Source organism: Gobio gobio (genome assembly GCF_949357685.1).
Source record: "Gobio gobio genome assembly, chromosome: 7".
Lineage (NCBI taxonomy): Eukaryota > Metazoa > Chordata > Actinopteri > Cypriniformes > Gobionidae > Gobio > Gobio gobio.
The window spans coordinates 15,299,669-15,317,322 of NC_137103.1; the positions used below are offsets into that span (position 1 = coordinate 15,299,669).

General features: G+C 40.1%; 2 protein-coding genes across 2 annotated transcripts; both read left to right on the forward strand.

Annotated features, from left to right (window-relative positions):
* The first annotated feature begins 1,883 nt into the window (after positions 1–1,883).
* On the forward strand, positions 1,884–3,933 carry LOC307129471 (uncharacterized protein). Its single transcript, XM_079821910.1, has 2 exons — positions 1,884–2,299; positions 2,685–3,933. The coding sequence occupies exons 1-2, from the start codon at positions 2,028–2,030 to the stop codon at positions 3,532–3,534; spliced, it is 1,122 nt and encodes a 373-aa protein (XP_079678036.1). The 5' UTR covers positions 1,884–2,027; the 3' UTR covers positions 3,535–3,933.
* A 5,125-nt stretch (positions 3,934–9,058) lies between these two features.
* Positions 9,059–9,766, forward strand: LOC307128709 (uncharacterized protein; the record flags this gene model as incomplete). Its single annotated transcript, XM_079820651.1, has 4 exons — positions 9,059–9,189; positions 9,294–9,388; positions 9,478–9,576; positions 9,660–9,766. 4 exons carry the CDS (start codon positions 9,059–9,061, stop codon positions 9,764–9,766), a joined length of 432 nt encoding a protein of 143 aa, XP_079676777.1.
* Between the last annotated feature and the right edge of the window lie 7,888 nt (positions 9,767–17,654).

A 17,654-nucleotide genomic window follows, 5' to 3' on the forward strand; every position in this document is an offset into this window, starting at 1 on the left:
AGTCCTTGATCCTCTTCTGTGTGACCTTTCAATACTAGAAAAAGATGGCATATTCATTCATCTTCTTGGAACCTTTCTGAAAGGTAGTGTTTATTGTGTGGTGGCAGACAACTTGGCAGCAGTGCTTTTATTGGTTTTGTGTTTGTCAACCTCAGAGATAAAGATCTTCATAAAGGTCATGTGAAAACTGCACTGAAGAATGGCACAAGCTTTTGTGGAGTGAAAAGAGAATGTGTTTTTACTAAGCACCTCTCTCATTTCAACGTGCTATCTGCTTATCCACCAGATGTGCTACATGACATTTTTGAGGGTGTAGTGCCTGTAGAACTTGCACATTGCTTGGCTTTGATGATATCGAAGAAAAACTTTTCATTGGAAAGCCTCAATTAATCAAGTTTCCCTACAAGTGGGAAGACAAGAAGAACAAGCCTCATGCATTTCTTTGTACATTTTCACAGAATAACACAATTGGTGGGAATGCCCATGAAAATTGGAGTTTGATCAGATTTCTTCCATTTCTGATTAGGCATGTGGTGCCTGAATGTGAGCCTGCATGGCAGGTGCTGATGGACCTGAAGGATATTGTCGAGTTGGTGGTTTCCCCAGTACACACAGATGAATCCATATCTTACATTGAGATTAACATTTCTGAACACATGCAGAGGTACCAAGAACTTTTCCCAATGTCAAACTTCTGCCAAAGCAGAAGACCATTTTTTTTCAAAAACCATTTTTTTCAAACCATTTTTTGGAGCATTACCCTGACATGGTAAAATCGTTTGGTCCACATGTCAGTCTGTGGACTATGCGTTTTGAAGCAAAGCATAGCTTTTTTAAGCAGGTTGCACAGAACAAAAATTGCTTCAAAAATATTCCCTATTCGCTCGCTGTAAAATATCAGCTGATGATTTCCTACCACTTGAAAGGTAGTCATGAGAAACATACACTGGAAGTTTCGACTGCCTCAACTGTTCCTCTTGATGTTTTGCATACAGAGATAGCTCAGATGATCACAGATAAATACCCAAATGTATCAGAGGTCCATTTGGCTAGCAGTGTCTCTAGTAGTGTTGCTTTCGTCAACAAAAATTATGACTAGATATCATCGTCAACAAACCTTTATCACATGAGAAACATACACTGGAAGTTTCGACTGCCTCAACAGTTCCTCTTGATGTTTTGCATACAGAGGTAGCTCAGATGATCACAGATAAATACCCAAATGTATCAGAGGTCCAATTGGCTAGCAGTGTCTCTATTAGTGTTGCTTTCGTCAACAAAAACTATGACTAGATATTGTCGTCAACAAACCTTTATCACGTGACGAAAACGACACGAGACGCAACGTAAATGCTGGTCATATGACGATGACTAGAATTAATGACTAGAATAGAAAGAAAACAGAATGCGTTGTGGAAAAAGTTCGGGAGAAATGCTTAAAACTAAAATGACAGCTTGACACAAAGACTAGACTAAAACTAAAATTAGGCCGCCAAAAACAACACTAGTCTCTAGCAAGGGCTTGAAATGGGCTCTAAGCAACGAGAATTCTGATGTATTTCCGCTCATACTTTATACCGGCAAGAGCGCTTCCGGTTTGTTTGGTAACCAAGAGAAACCATCAGCTGTGTGCGAGACATGCCCCCTCACTAAAACAATAAAGAAAACAACGTAGTTTTAAACGGTTTTAAAGAGTAATACGAGTTTATATCTTCTCCATAACCATGGAAAAGACAGTTTTCCGACGTCAAAAACAAATGAAGGCAGCATCGGAGCACTGTAGTGTCCCGCTGTGCTCTGTTTCTTCGCGTTACAACTCCTGTGCTAGTTTTCATTCCTTTCCGGTGAAGGAAGAAAACAGGAAAAAATGGATAGTAAACATTAGAAGGATCGACTTCCAAATCACGAAACACACAAAGGTGTGCAGTGTACATTTTAAACCCGATGATTTTGTGGAAGGAACAAGTAGGAGGCGTCTGAAAAAAGATGCTGTTCCTTCAGTATTTGAGTGGAACCGCGAACAACAAATGCAGCCGCCGAGGTTAAGTGTTTGGGAACGACGAGATCGACCACCGGTACCGGACTCAGATATGGAGGAAAACGAAATGGAAATTGATCGTGGACATGATTATTGTTCAGTTCCGAAGCCTGCAGCTCTGGACTTATCAGTATGTGAAAATGAGGAGTTGAAGAGCGAGATAGAAGATCTGCGGAAACAGCTGGAGCAGGCCAAGGTGAATAGCCGTTTTGGTCTCCAGAGATTTGCGGGGTCTGATGAGGATATCCGCTTTTACACAAGGTAAAACCATTTTGTGATTATTATTTGCTATGTAAGCCATTAGCACAATGGTAAAGTGTTTTTTTTTTTTAGTTATTGTTGTTTAGTTTTTATGTCACACACCTCTCATATTTCTGAATAGGGTTTTATCATCCATCATTGAACATGTTCTGAATGTCTTTATAATCATCAAGTTTCATACTAAATGTGATAAATGGGACTAAAGTGCGTAGAATGCAGGGGGAACTTGTGTGTGTGTGTGTGTGTGTGTGTGTGTGTTGAGCATGTGCAAAGTCAGTGTAGTTTCATTATTTAAGAATAAGTTTAAGACTGTAGTAATAACCTAATTATTGTACCATGTGTAATGCCTTAAATGTTTTAAAATAACAAATTTATTTATTTGCAGATTTGCAACCTATAAACACATGATGGCCTTCTGGGAGCTGATTGAACCTTCAACACACAGGATGATTCGCGTCACCAGCTCCAAAGTCACCAGGGAGACTCGGGCACTTCCTGCAATCGATGAATTCTTCCTCTTTATGATGCACCTTGCTTTGGGCCTCAAGCAGAAAGATCTGGCTCATCGCTTCCATGTCCATCAGACTACAGTGAGCCGCATCATAACCACTTGGGCGAACTTCCTCTATTTTCTTTTAGGTTCCGTGCAAATTTGGTTGCCGAAAAAGAGAGTACGAGCTTACCTGCCAGAGGAATTTGAGAATTTCCGAGACACCCAGGTTATCCTGGACTGTACCGAGCTCCGCTGCCAAACGCCTTCGTCTCTGCTATTACAGAGTGAGGTCTTTTCCAGCTACAAATCTCACTGCACCTTCAAGGCTTTGATAGGATTGGCACCTCATGGTGCAGTAACTTTTGTCTCTGGACTGTATGCGGGGTCAATCAGTGACCGGGAGCTATTCAAGCAATCAGGGATCATCGACGTCCTCACTCCTGACATGGCCATAATGGTCGACAAAGGCTTCTTTATTGATAACCTGGTACCATGCAAAATCCACAGGCCTGCTTTTGCGACCAAGGGCACACAAATGTCTGCCGGAGAGGTGAGACACACTCAGTCTGTGGCCAGGCTCAGGGTGCATGTTGAACGCCTGATCCGGCGGGTGAAGGAACATAAGTTGTTTGACGCAGTAATCCCCTTGTCCATTTCTGGTAGCATTAATCAACTGTTTGCAGTGTCATGTCTTCTTATTAACTATCAGAATGGACCACTTGTCAAGGCATGGGCCCAGTGAGTCTGTACAGTGTCATTCTTACTTTATTTGGCACATTGAAATTTTGTAAATATACTTTTGTAAATATGGTCTGGAAATTTTCTTACTATGATCTTTCACATATTCTTACTATGATTGCCTTATAGATTTTTTTGCTTGTTGCTTTTGTCTCATCTGGGATGTTTTTGACGTGCCACATAATTCTGTGAACTGTCAGAATGGACCACTTGTCAAGGCATGGTTTGAAATATTGTAAATATTTTCTGCAAACTGTCTAATTTTCTTACTTTAATGGCCTGTTTTTTTGCTTGCCTTTTGACTTACCACATATAGTTCGTACCAACATTCTTTCATTATTGACACCTGATAATTAACATTCTTCTTGACCAGTTGGTTTATTAAAAACTGAATTTTACAATCCAACTTTTGACCTCCTTTCTTTGTTAGAGCAGCCATAGTTAAACCTGCAATTGCAACACAGTTCTAATTCTGTCAATCTTCTGCCACCTGCTCACATCTTTATTTACAACTATGGTGAAAGACAAGACTAAGATACAGTATTTTCAAGTGTCTTTTCTATTTATTTGAATGTTCAGTCATAAGTTATATTTATGAATTACATTTATTATGATAGTTACATTCCTTTGCAATTATTAAAGCAAACAAATAAATAAATAAATTAGATAAATACATTTGATAAATAAATAAATAAGATAAATAAATAAATAAATATGTACACAAAATCAATTTCAGAGTCAAGTAACTTGATGGTCCATGGGCACTTTGGGAAAAGCTGTACTATTGTATGCTAGTCTACATTGACGATTATGTAACAGTATAAAAATAGTAGTATACAGTGTAACAGTAAAACAATAACAGTATGTGTACTGTATACTAAGTAACAATTTACATTTTGTATAGACTCACAAAAATGGACAATAGATCAATTCAGATACTGTATAGACTTGCAAACATGAACAACAGATCAGTTCAGATACTATATAGATTTGTAAAAATAAACTAACACCTGAACTCACTGAACTGATTGAAACGGATTAAACTTATTGAAAGATACCATGCCCAAGGCCCATTGGAGTGACTTACTGCAAACACTTCTGTATGTAGTGGTAAAAGAAAAAATTATCTGCTCTGTCTCTAATGGTGTGCATTACATCAAGATCTTTATAAATTCGCTCAACTAACATGTCTTCCTGACCACAAACAACAAAATCACACCACTCTAGCCCTGTCAAGAGCATCTGACCTTGAACTTGCCAGTAGTACTTGTGCTGCCTCTTGAGTTTCAAAGCACCACCAGACATTTTTAGATAGGGGCAGTCCACATAGCTCTGGATATTGGGGCATTTGACCTCAAGGAGACCAAATGGTGGGTTCCCAGAGGGATCAAATGTGACTCCATCAGGAGAGCTACCTAGCCATGGAACATCAGGATGCACAATGAACCCGCAGGGTGAGCAGTTCACATTTTTAAGAGTGCAATACTCTTTAACAGCGAGTGGCTCCATATCAATACCTCTCCTCATGTCCGTAGTCTGACGAGTGCCCCTGAGAATTCTCTCAGCCAGATTCTCTGCAGACGTATGTCCACGAACATGGCATACCTCGTGGAAGCGAGTAGACGTCACTCTCATCTTTCTCATCGATGCCACTCCTGGCACGAACTCTGCCCTTGTGTTGCAGCTTCTATCCTGTGGGCCATGTTGAATGACACCTCCAGAGACTTCAGGTGCAGATGTTCCTGCTCTGATAGAACACAGGCACAGGATGGTGGTTCGAGCCTGTAGCTGTGGATGGGAAGGGAGGGTGAGGCAGGGGCAGATGGGATGTTGATGACTTCCCTCATTGCTGGTGGCTTATGCTGAAATGACAGCAAGCTCCCTGCCTGGACAGCTCCAAAAGCAGACTGGACTAATGGGACATCAGCTGACATGCCCATTGTTGTAACCAAGGGTGCAAGTGAAGGGGGAAAGTCTTTGTACACCTCTGATACTTGCAACATGGCAAAATCTGGCAGTTCCCCATCCAGCGCCTTGTAGAGAGAACTTCTGTAAAATATTAAAAGTAAAAAACTACACCAAACTTCTGCCACAACATACACTACCAGTCAAAAGTTTGGTAAGTTTGGTAAGAACACGGTAAGATTTTAATGTTTTAAAAAGAAGTTTCGTCTGCTCACCAAGGCTGCATTTATTTAATTAAAAATACAGTAATATTGTGAAATATTACAGTTTATAATTGTTTTCTATTTGAAAATATTTTAAAATGTAATTTATTGTTGTGTTGGCAAAGCTGAATCAGTTCAGCATCATTACTCCAGTCTTCAGTGTCACATGATCCTTCAGAAATCATTCTAATATGATGATCTGCTGCTACAGAAACCAAATATTTGTGTAAAAGTTTTCAGGATTCCTTGATGAATAGAAAATTCAAAAGAACAGCATTTATTTGCAATATAATCTTTTGTAACATTATAAATGTTTTCACTGTCACTTTTGATTGATTTAATGCAGTGTATAATGTTACAAAAGCTTTGTATTTCAGATAAATGCTGTTCTTTTGAACTTTCTATTCATCAAAGAATCCTGAAAAAGAAATAGTGTACACAGATATTTTGTACAATTGTACACAATAAATGTTTCTGTAGCAGCAGATCATCATATTAGAATGATTTCTGAAGGATCATGTGACACTGAAGACTGGAGTAATGATGCTGAACATTCAGCTTTGCCAACACAACAATAAATTACATTTTAAAATATTTTCAAATAGAAAACAATTATATATTGTAACAATATTTCACAATATTACTGTATTGTTAATTAAATAAATGCAGCCTTGGTGAGCAGACAAAACTTCTTTTTACAACATTAAACATTTTACTGTGTCCAAACTTTTGACTGGTAGTGTACATAAAATGGGTTACATCATGTAAAAACCTCACTGAGATACAAAGTAAAGATAATCTCACTTTACACAGTCTGTTGTTGAATTTCTGGGTTTTCGAAACTCCATTTCTCCAACTGGGCCTGGCCTAACACCCTAACATCAGAGACACTGCATGAAAAGTGGGATTTTCGTCAGTATGTGACACTGTAGATTGCCGTGAAACTTCAGGTTTACGACTGTGCACGGCAATTTGCAGGCAACACCGAAAACTGCCGTAAATTGTGGTAAATTGACGTGGGCCTTGCTTGGCAGTTGTCCCCCCATGACCCCCCCTCCCCTTAATTCTAGGGGAGGCTTTATCATGTAAATGAAGATGCTGTGAGCTACACAAATGCAAATCAGAGTAGCAGCAGGGGGAGTTTTATCTAGGTTCTGAATTTTTTTGACTAAAACAAGTTTAAAGTTTAAGTTAAAATGTTATCTTAAATTTAAGTAAAATGTACTCGTTTTAGTACACATTACTAAATTTTTAGGGCAACCAGTTTGCTCCAATTTTTTAAGTAGATTCAACTTGTCCGGGCTCACAGTGTAGATTAATTACTCTGTATGTCATTAGCGATAACCAATGTTATGTAAAAAAAATAAAAAAAATACAGGACAGCAGTTCATGTCTTCAACCTTTAGAGAGGTTATGTGATGCAACAAGACAATGAACCAAAGCACACAAATAAATCAAGTAAAGCATACAGTTTACATACCAACATTAATTTTTCCACCCTGCACTGTGAATGATTTTTTAAATGGCTATTAATCATAAATGTGAAAAGTACAAGTTTGTGTGTTTACCGTTAAGTCAGATTGTGTTTTTCTGTAATTGTCATTTAAATTGAGCTCACACCACATTTTATGAATTATCAATGCAGATTTTCAATAGGTGGTTTCCTGGTTTAAATTATGCCAAGAGTAGGCCTTAATCTAGTTAATCGTGAGTTAAAAAATTGTTGCCTGGAACAAAGATTAAGCACAGATTACTAACACCTGGACTATGAGTCCTGAACTAAAATAAAATGGATTCATTTACAGTTTTATCTAATTGCTTACACACAATTTCTGAAAATATGGCTCCATTTCTTGTAACTCTACACACAAAACATCAGACATCTCTTGCAAAAGCAACACTTTGTGCAAAACTATTTTAACTATTTCCAAAAATGTTGTTTTTGCATATATCTAACTACACAATGCACAACTGGGTGGCATTTATAGTGAATCGAAAGTTATCCAGGGATAATGTCATGATGTAGTGTGTGTGTGTGTGTGTGTGTGTGTGTGTGTGTGTGTGTGTGTGTGTGTGTGTGTGTGTGTGTGTGTGTGTGTGTGTGTGTGTGTGTGTGTGTGTGTGTGTGTGTGTGTGTGTCCGTGACTCTTTAGCTCTGCACGCCTGCATGAGCTCGGGTGTTTTCGAAAAGAATCGCGGTACAGCGTTATAAATATGATCAAACTAAAGACTCTACAGAGATATGACGGATGCAACACTACTCTATAGGTACTCAAGATTAACATGGAATTTACAGTTGAACTGAAATCAACTGAACTGAATCAACACTGAAGTCACTTGAGCTGAATATTGACACTATATTGGCTTGTTAGAGCCGGTTTACAGCAGAATTTGTTTTGAACTTGTTACTGAAGCTGCTATGAAACAATATATTTTGTTGTATGCATATTCTTTCTTTCTCAAACCTTAGTTTTGATTTCTAAGTGATCAATTTATGTATAAGTGTTTTCACACATGATCATTGGCTGTATGGGTCCTCAGTAAATGAATGTGGCATTTAAATGGCAAAAGTTATTCTTGTCTCTATAACTTATGGCTTCCTAAAGACACGTTTATGGGTAAATAAAATATTAATAATATAAATAAAATGAATATCAAAACATATTTTAAATATAATGAAGTCATTTTATTATAGCACTCATCAGATGTTCCTGGAAACAAAACAGAGACAGAACAGTATAAACAAACTATACAACAAACTAAACACCAAATTACAAAAACATTATTATGTGAAAGTGAATAAAGTTGTGTGTGTTTTCAGTTATAAATATGTGCTGTGTAAATTAGCCTATACTTTTAGAAATTATATATAGCCTAACTTTAAAAAACAAACAATAACCCATATAGATAAATTATAATAATTGTATAATATTAAGCATTTACTTAATATACATTGTAACATTAGGCTACTTTACTCTAGCACAGTAGTCAGTTAAGCAATTAATTAATATCTTATATTAATATGTATGTAGCCTAGGCTACATCTAAAGGTAAGTCTGCTTTAAAAAAAAAAAAAATATTACGCTTCGACATGTACAGAATGTGCGCGTTAAGAAACACGTTCAAATGTGTCTTCTTAACATGTTAAAACTGTGCGTGAAGCGGAAAACAGGGCGTGTTGAAGGTTGAAACGATCATAAGTCACGCGTTTCGTATAAAGAGATTTGGCCCCGGGCGCGTTCCATATCAGAGCCCTAGTCCAATGAGGTGCGAGGTCGAGGTCATGGCCATGACGCGTAGAAGACGAGCTTTAAACTATTTTTTTATGTTTTTTGCTGCTTTCCTTTTTCGTGATCAACAATGACAGGACACCGTCTTCAACTCAATCTCTGCATCATGGACGCGACGAACTTTTTGGACTCATTTTCAGGAGGCTGTCTTCGTCTTCATAACTCTGAGGCAAACTGCAGCCGCTATGAACCACAGCATGGGTAATGTAACGTTACGATTTAAAGAATATGCTTTTATTCAGCTGTATAAGGAAATGGATGCGTTAATAGATCCGAGCTTAAAGCTGCACATTTTGTTTACACAGACTATCCTCGCCTCATAACGAAGCCGTGAGCTCTTATCTGCTTGGAGAGATTTCCGCGAGTCCAGATTTAACCGCTGATCATGACGAAATTGTGTGTAAGTAACTTCTAATGTGTTTCTCATTCCTTGTTTAATTTTACCGTGACTGTTTTTATTAATACCAGTCTCATGTAATTGTTTTCCAGCTGCCTGTAAGACGTATTATGAATCGACACGCCGGAGCTTCAGATACAAACAACCTGAAACTGCGAAGTTTAGCTCGGAGTCGATCAAGAAGAAAAAGGGTAAGATTTATTATATTAGATCCGTTTTTTGTCAATGTGAGTATTTTTCAGGTTGCTTATTGTCTTTATGGATTGTATTACAGTTGCTGGAAGCAAGAGTGTGCTGGATGAGGTGGACGTTTGGAAGTGCGCGACCATTGAACTCATGTTTGACGAGGAAGACGGCATTGTTGACGGGGTGTCTGGATAGATTGTGCGGCCACCGCGCTCTCGCAGCCTGGAGCTCGACGAACTTTACATTACGAGACATTACTGCTGCACTGTACATAGTTGTGTGTTTAACAATAAAGCTCTTTCTTTGAGTAAACCGCTGTGTTTTATAAATGAAGCCCTTTCTTTGAATGAACAGCTGTATGCTTATAAATGAAGCCCCTTGTTTGAATAAACGGCACGGTCCGTATAATTTTCCCATATATTCCTTGATGGTATGAATACTTCATAGCACAATAACATTAATATGAAACAAATTATTACAACATAAATTATATATTTATTATTATTATTATTGGGGTTTACATTTATAATGAGCCAGGGGGACCAATAATGATTGGTTTGCAGTGATCTGCCAACCAATCACGAGGGATTTTTCTTTTTTAAATGTAGTGGCTTCAGCCAATAGTGAGTGAGTAAATTCAAGTCTGGCCGTTGACTCTCTGGTTTCGCTGCTATTCATATGCAAATTAGAGGCGTCGCACCTCCGCGCGGTCTCTCAGCGGGGGGCTCTCCACCTACGTCATGGTTCGTTTACGACAATTTGTGGCACAGACGAACGCGACGTTCGCTGCCTCTAAATTGTCGAAAACTGCCGAAAATTAGGGAGATTTCCAGGAGTATACAGGCGTTTATGGGGTCGAAAATCCCACTTTTCATGCAGTGAGACACATTCAACATGGCATCACAATAGCTACAATATGCACAGTAATAGTACAGTTAACATGTTATATGAATTACCAGTGTCCTTGGTTTATGCCAGATCTGCTCTGTGTCTGTGCAGCTGTGCACCGGGGGAACAGCAGGAATGTTTAGCTGTGAAAAATGGGCAGTCTGATAAAGAAGTGCAACCAAATGATTGCATAAGGCACAGCCCGCCACACAGGAACAATGGCTTCTCACCAAAACAACAGGTTTTGAGTGCTTTAACACCATCTAAGGAGAAATAGAAGCTTAGATGAGATATTGCTTAACAGATAAAGCATTCATTAGAAAAATAATGCTGTATTCTGAGGATCACAGACAAAATATGACAATGTATTAATTGGTAACAATTTTTAAACAATTTGCTTGGATAATGTTACTTTTGTTAAGCTGACAGGCCATTCATTAGCTTGCCTAACCATTGCCCTAACAATAACCCTACTCTCAAGTCGTGTGGCTTTTCACTTTTCTTCATGGATCTATGACAGACTGCCCTCACGCTGACCTCTCCTGTCACCTTGTCTTTCATTGACACTGTGAGAAAGGATGACGAACACACAATTTTAGACTGTAACATTACATTTTTACACAGTATCTTGACAGTATCCCTATAAAAGAAAAGTCACAATCGAAACATAGCTATTAAGTCTGTCAGTCATAGTCGAACAAAACAGCTAGCGTTAACATTGATGCTAACGTAAGCTGCTACAATAACATTTCAACGTAACGACTTACCCTCATAATTATCGATGTAGCTGGCGATATACATCTTAAATCCCTTTTCCCGTTTGCTGGAGGGAGTGGTACATGACTTCTTGACAAGTCGGTCCACATCATTGATATTCAGACAAGGTAGGTCTTGAAGACAGCGAGTGTAAAAGAGAGCCATGTTTGCCGGTTTGTCTGTCAGTCAAGTGAGTTTAGCTAGAATTTCGCGCCGCGGTCAGTGTAACCGGAAGTGTGTCAGCCGGTATAAGCCAACCCGGAAGTTCGACGTGCATTGAGCCTATTCAGAAGTGGTATGATCTTTGCACATGGAACTACAAGTGGCCTCCCTGACTTCGGAGAAATTGTTCAGATTTGTATAATTCAAAAGACATTGTGCTTCATAATGTGACAATTGTGTGGTTGGTACATAGCCTGACAAGCCAGACCCACATCAAGATGTTGGGTCTGGAAACTCACCATTGACAGGGCTCAATCCGAGGGGAGGGATAAACGGCTGTCTTTCAAATTCCCTCGGCACGCTATTGGATAGCGCCATGACCGCCACAACCAATCAGAGTGTAGCAGATTGATTGTAGTGGTGTCAATCACACCCTTTGGACCAATCAGGACGTAGCTGCATGCTATATGGGCAGAGGGTGAGCACTCGTGATACTACGGTCTTGTTGTTAGAGGCGTACTTCCGCTGTGGGTCCTCTCGCGTTCGTGGTGCAGTCGTGGTAATCGGACAGGGAATTTAGCGTGGCTAACTTTCTCACTGTTTGGAGACCTTGTTAGTGTTGCGATGGGCATTACAGGTGCAATGTCTTTTGCAGTGTTTCTCCTGTCATTAAACCCGATCTTTCCTGTGACGGAACCGGGTTGCATTGTGCTACTGGTAGGTTGAATCTGTTTCCTCTTTTAAATATTTGCATGACTGAGTTTAAAGTAATGGGTCGTTGTATTGTAGGCTTCGCGTAGCTGTACTAATGACACGATTGGGGTATATAGCCTATAGATGTGCAGCTCCCTGACGGGTATGTATGTATGCCAGTCGGCATTACGTGTATGTTTAATCGTGCACTGTTATTGAGTGTAGTTTGTTTTTGTACGTCAGGACGGTGAAGCGCTTGTTGGCGCCGGTATCTGCACGAGTCCCTTTCTCGCCACGCTGCTGTTTTGTCTCAACGGAGTGATTTGCTTTAAATCAAATCAGTTGGATTTGTGTTTAACAACTGTTAATGGGGAAAGCCCTATTGGCTCCCTCCGGGTTTTGAACGCCCCAACGCACTTACAGTGCAGGACTCGACGCGCAACTGGGCGTCTGTATTAACCCGTTTGTATTTCAGTGACTGTGTTCATTAATGTTTGTGCAAGGTTTTTGTGTTTGGTTATGATTAAGTGATGTTTGATTAGTTTATACTTCTCTTTTTTTTTCGGGTTTAGAAATACGATTTTTTTTCCTTTTTGTGTTTCTCATTGATTGATGTTTTTGTTTTATTTTTTTGGCCTTTATTAACTGAATGTTTTTCTTTTAGTGCTGAGTGCCGGAAGTGGTGGTGCCGTTGTCCTCGGTGGTGGTGTCTCCTCCTGTGTGCTGTTTTTCCCTCTTTTGGTGTATTTTGAGTTTGGTTATTTTTGTGTGTGTGTATGTGTGATCAGGGAATCCTTAACCCCAGAGCTCCCAAAACCCTTGACCCGGTTTCCTCCACTGGTAAGGCCTCAGCACTCCCCCTTTCCTTTATTTTCTTTATTTAGTGTGAATGGTACTTTATATTTGATGTTCATTTTAATGATTTAAATAAAATTATTGTTGTTTTTTACTGGAAATACTTCTCTGGCTTCATGCATGAATTAAACCTGTGTGCTTTTGTAAACTGGGAGGTTTAATTATCCAACTAATTTCATTCTATTTCCTGGGGCGAAATTCCCTGGGTGGCGTAGTCAGTATACTTAGTCGCACCCCGCCACAATCTGGCGTAGTCGGCAGGATTGTGCATTTCTGAAAGCCATAGACGTTTGTTCCTGTTTTATTGTATTTGTTTGGTGTTATTGTGTTTAACCTTGTTTTTGTTTGTTTTTTGTTTTTTTATTTAGAGACAAAACAGCCGCTGGCTTTTGACGAACTGCTGTTTTCCTTTTCGGCTCCATTGTTTCAAGCTTAGTTATGGGTGAGGAGTTACAGGAGTTAAGGGAGTTAGTTGCACGGGGGGGGGGGGGGGGGGGGCTCGGAAGTTATTCCAAGTGTTTTGGAAAGAGGTTCTCTGATTTCTTCTTGTCCATATTTGAACGTAATGATGGGAGGGGTTGAGGATCTATGGTGTCTACAGTTACAGAGAGTTTTTTTCTTCAGCATTTTGAGCCGTGGGGTGGAGAGAGACTTCAGTCGTGTCACTGGCTGCAGCTCCGGGCCATCCCTTATATCGGCTACTTGGAGTTGGATGTTAAACTTTGCAGTAAGTTAATGACAAGGTGAGGGGTGTTGGTGGTTAAAGATCCCGCTGGTGATATGGCAATCCATGTCCCTGGCGTGATGGGGATGAATATCATCCGTAGGTGCTACAAAGAGCTGTTCGGCCAGTATGGGTTGGCCTTGTTCAATTTACCCTCGGTATCTGGGGCTCCTGAACCTGTGGTGAAGGCATTGCAGCGGTGTCACCAGGCCAGCGAGCAGGCCCCTCAGGATGTTCCAGGTAGGGTGAAGATTTGAGGTAGTAAGTCCTGCCGCATCCCTGGTGGCACGATGAAGATCATCGCTGCGACCTGTTCAGGGCAGTACTCTGGTTGTCCGGTACTGTTTGAGCCCCTGGATTCTGGTTTACCGGCTGGACTGTTGGCCTCTCCGATGCTCTGAACAAAGTATTTGGATCATTTGGAAAGCCTCAAGACAGTTTGTACATTAATGTGTTGTCCATGCTCACAGCCATACAGGAACTGAAGACTGTGAAAGGAAATTTACTAACCAAAGCCAGAGGATACAAAGAGGGCCAGCCATACAGGAACTGAAGACCTTGAAAGGAAATGGACTAACCAGAGCCAGAGGATACAAAGAGGGCCTACTCAGGTATAATACAATACTGACAGCTCAGTTATTCCATCTTGTGGCGAGATGGTGAGGCAGAGAGCCAGATAAACAAAAATAAGTTTGTAACCAACTACGCCACCTAGGGGCTTTCACCCCAGAATGTACTAGTACTCTGAGAAATCTTAACCCCAGGTTTGTTGTTTCCAGAGAGGACTGACTCAGTGCAATCCTCAAACTGGAATGTAAATGGTCATTTGTCATTCTTGACCTGTATTTGCTTTTGATAATGTTCAGTGTTGAGAATGCTGACTCGCAGCTATACGTTGAACCAAACATGCTCAAGGTGTGTAGTGCCACTTTTCTAAGTCCAGGGAAAATAGTCTCTGGCACAGTCTGTATCCAGAAGGTAGCAGGGTCACAACCTCCACACTTCTCCTTTAATGCCACATGCTTGAAGATCAACAAAATCAATTTGTAACAGTCTCACAAATTGCACAAAAAAAAAAAAAAAAATTTTAATACAGATACAGGAATAAATTAAATGTTACAATATATTCGTAACAGCTATTAGAAATTGTATTAATATTTCTTAATATGGTGTTTTACTGTATTTTAATCAAATTCAGCATTCTCCTTTCAAAAACATTAAAAAAGTCTTAACTATTTCAAACTGTTATTGCTAGTGTGTAAAATAATGCATGTGATCTAACTAGCATATTATAGCCTATATTTATTTTAGTAGGCTATATGACACGTTCCTTCTCAGGACATAGGCTACTTGAATATGAAAGTTGCCAGTTTTACCATTTAGTGAAAATAATATTTTGAGTTTTTATGAATAATTTTCAAATGACTGTGATATTACTGAAGAAAGCCTGTAAACAGATAAACAAACATTCACTCTGATATGCTGAAAACGGCTATGTTAAAGGTCCCATGGCATGAAATTTTCATTTTATGAGGTATTTCAACATTAATATGAGTTCCCCTAGCCTGAATATTGTCCCCAAGTGGATAGAAATGTTGATTGGTGTAAAACCGAGTTGTGGCTGTCTTTCTCTGCCTTTGAGAAAATGACAGGCCAGACGAGCCAATCCTGAAGTCTCCTGGTTTGACGTCCAAGCAGGAACGGTTTCCTCCCTTTCCTCCGCCCAGAGAATCTGGCACACCCATTCAAGCGCTCGAGAGATCATAGCTTGTGAACGAGTGAATGCTGGCAGTTTCTCAGTGTTTGGATGTACAAATGAAAACAGAAGTCTTTTTTCAGTTCCTTCTGATCTGTGATCAGTGATTTCTTATGTGTAGCTAATTTTTTATTATTCGTGCACACGATGCGGCTTCTCTCTCTCCCGACAGAACGGTGTTTTCGTGTTTTCTATCTTGTGAGTCAGTGTTTTTGTACGTCCTCGTCGAGTCTATCTGTTCTAAAATGTGCATACAGTCTGTAATGACTGCACTATTAACACAGACTGCCATTCCTCAGAGTGCTTTATTGATCTTGCTCAGTTTACAAGCAACATAAAGAAACACAGCTATACGGCGCCCTCTGTTGGTTAACTGATACAATAGTCAGTATCTCCCTTTTTTTTTTAACTATAACTTAAATTAGGTCTGTAAACTTTAACAGCACTTACTCTTAATAACATAAAAACAAATAGATTCAACACAATCTTGCAGCATATTTCTAGCATTAGCTGCACAAAACTTTGTTGCATATAACTATGCAAATACTCAGTAAATACTAAGTAAACATTTATTTCAAACCAAACTTAACACTCTTCTATCAGTCTTTTGGGTTTCATTGCGTGACGACGTGGTCTTCCCTGACCCATCTCAGTGGAAGGTGAGTTTTCTGTGACGTTTTCAGTGACAGCTGTAGAGCTTGGTGAGTTTTCCTCTACTCGTGTTTGCTCAGTTAGTCCATCATTGATAACTACGTCTGTACTTTCAATACAGGTGTCTGGCACTTTCAGAAGATGGCGACGATTTCTTCGCAGTGTGTTACCATACTCAGTAAGTACCTCGTAGGATCTTGGTGTTGTCTCTTTGATGACCTTCGCTACAGGTCCCCATTTTCCATCGCATCTGACACGTACCGTATCCTTTTGTTCCAGTGGACATAACTGCTTGGCATTCCTGTCATAGGCTCTGCTTTGGCTGTTTATCTTTGAATAATCTCCATGTCTCTTTTGAAGCAGGTATTCTGCTGAGGGTAGCCGTGTTCTCAGCTTCCTGTTCATGAGAATTTCACCTGGAGACCGTCCACATTCAAGAGGGGATGTTCTGTAGTTTAGCAGTGCTAAATAAGGATCCTCTCCAGTCTCAGCAGCTTTCTTCAGCAGCCGCTTCACTATCTGAACTCCTTTTTCAGCCAAGCCGTTTGACTGGGGGTACAGTGGACTTGATGTTACATGTTTAAACCCATAAGTCTCTGCAAAGTCTCTGTAGTCCTGACTGCTGAACTGTGGTCCGTTGTCACTCACCAGAGTCACCGGAATTCCATGTCTTGCGAAAATTGCTTTAGTGTGTTTTATCACCTGCTGTGCTGTTGTATTAGACAGCATCGCCAGCTCTGGATAGTTTGACTTGTAGTCCATGATGACAAGGTAGTCCCTCCCTGCCAGATGAAATAAGTCTGTTCCGACTTTTCTCCATGGTTCCTCAGGTTTACTGTGGGCCATTAGGGGTTCCTTTGGTTGCTGGTACCTGTGCCGCTGACATGTCTCGCAGCGCTGCACCAGTGCTTCAATGTCCCTATTCATGTGTGGCCAATACATCAAAACTCTTGCACATCTCTTGCATTTTTCAATGCCTAAGTGTCCCTCATGCGTGAGTTTTGCCATTTGTGAGCGCATGGAGGTAGGTATGACAATCCGTTCTCAGGAGCACACCATGCACAACTGACAGCTCGTCTTTAAAGCTCTGATATGGATTTGTCAACCTCTGATCTCCTGGCAGGTGGATTTTGTCGATTACCGCTTGTAGCTCACGGTCGTCTGCTGTTGCTTTAGCAATCTCTCTCCATTTATCCTCAGACACTGGTAGGTGTTTTTGTATGCAGTCTACATGAACCTGTACATCATGTTCCGTGTTACTTGATCCTGTATGGCTCAAAGATGCTCTGCTGAGTGCATCTGCCATTACCAGGTGCTTCCCTGGAGTGAACTCAAATGTCAAACTGTACTTCTGGAGACGGAGCATTAACCGTTGGATGCGAGGAGGAGCATCTCCTAGTGCCTTTGTTGAGATCGCAATCAGTGGTTTATGATCCGTTTCTAGTACCACTTCTCTTCCATAAATATATTCATGGAACTTTTCACATCCAAAAACTGCTCCTAATGTCTCTTTCTCTATTTGGGCATAGTTTCTTTCTGCCTCAGTCATCGTTCGTGATGCATATGCCACTGGAAACCATGCCAAGTCATGTTTTTGA

Bases quoted from the DNA above. Each gene is read 5' to 3' on its own strand.
- LOC307129471 (XM_079821910.1), top strand. From the start codon at position 2,028: ATGCAGCCGCCGAGGTTAAGTGTTTGGGAACGACGAGATCGACCACCG. The intron at 2,300-2,684 runs GTAAAACCATTT...ATTTATTTGCAG, and splicing joins GATATCCGCTTTTACACAAG to ATTTGCAACCTATAAACACA.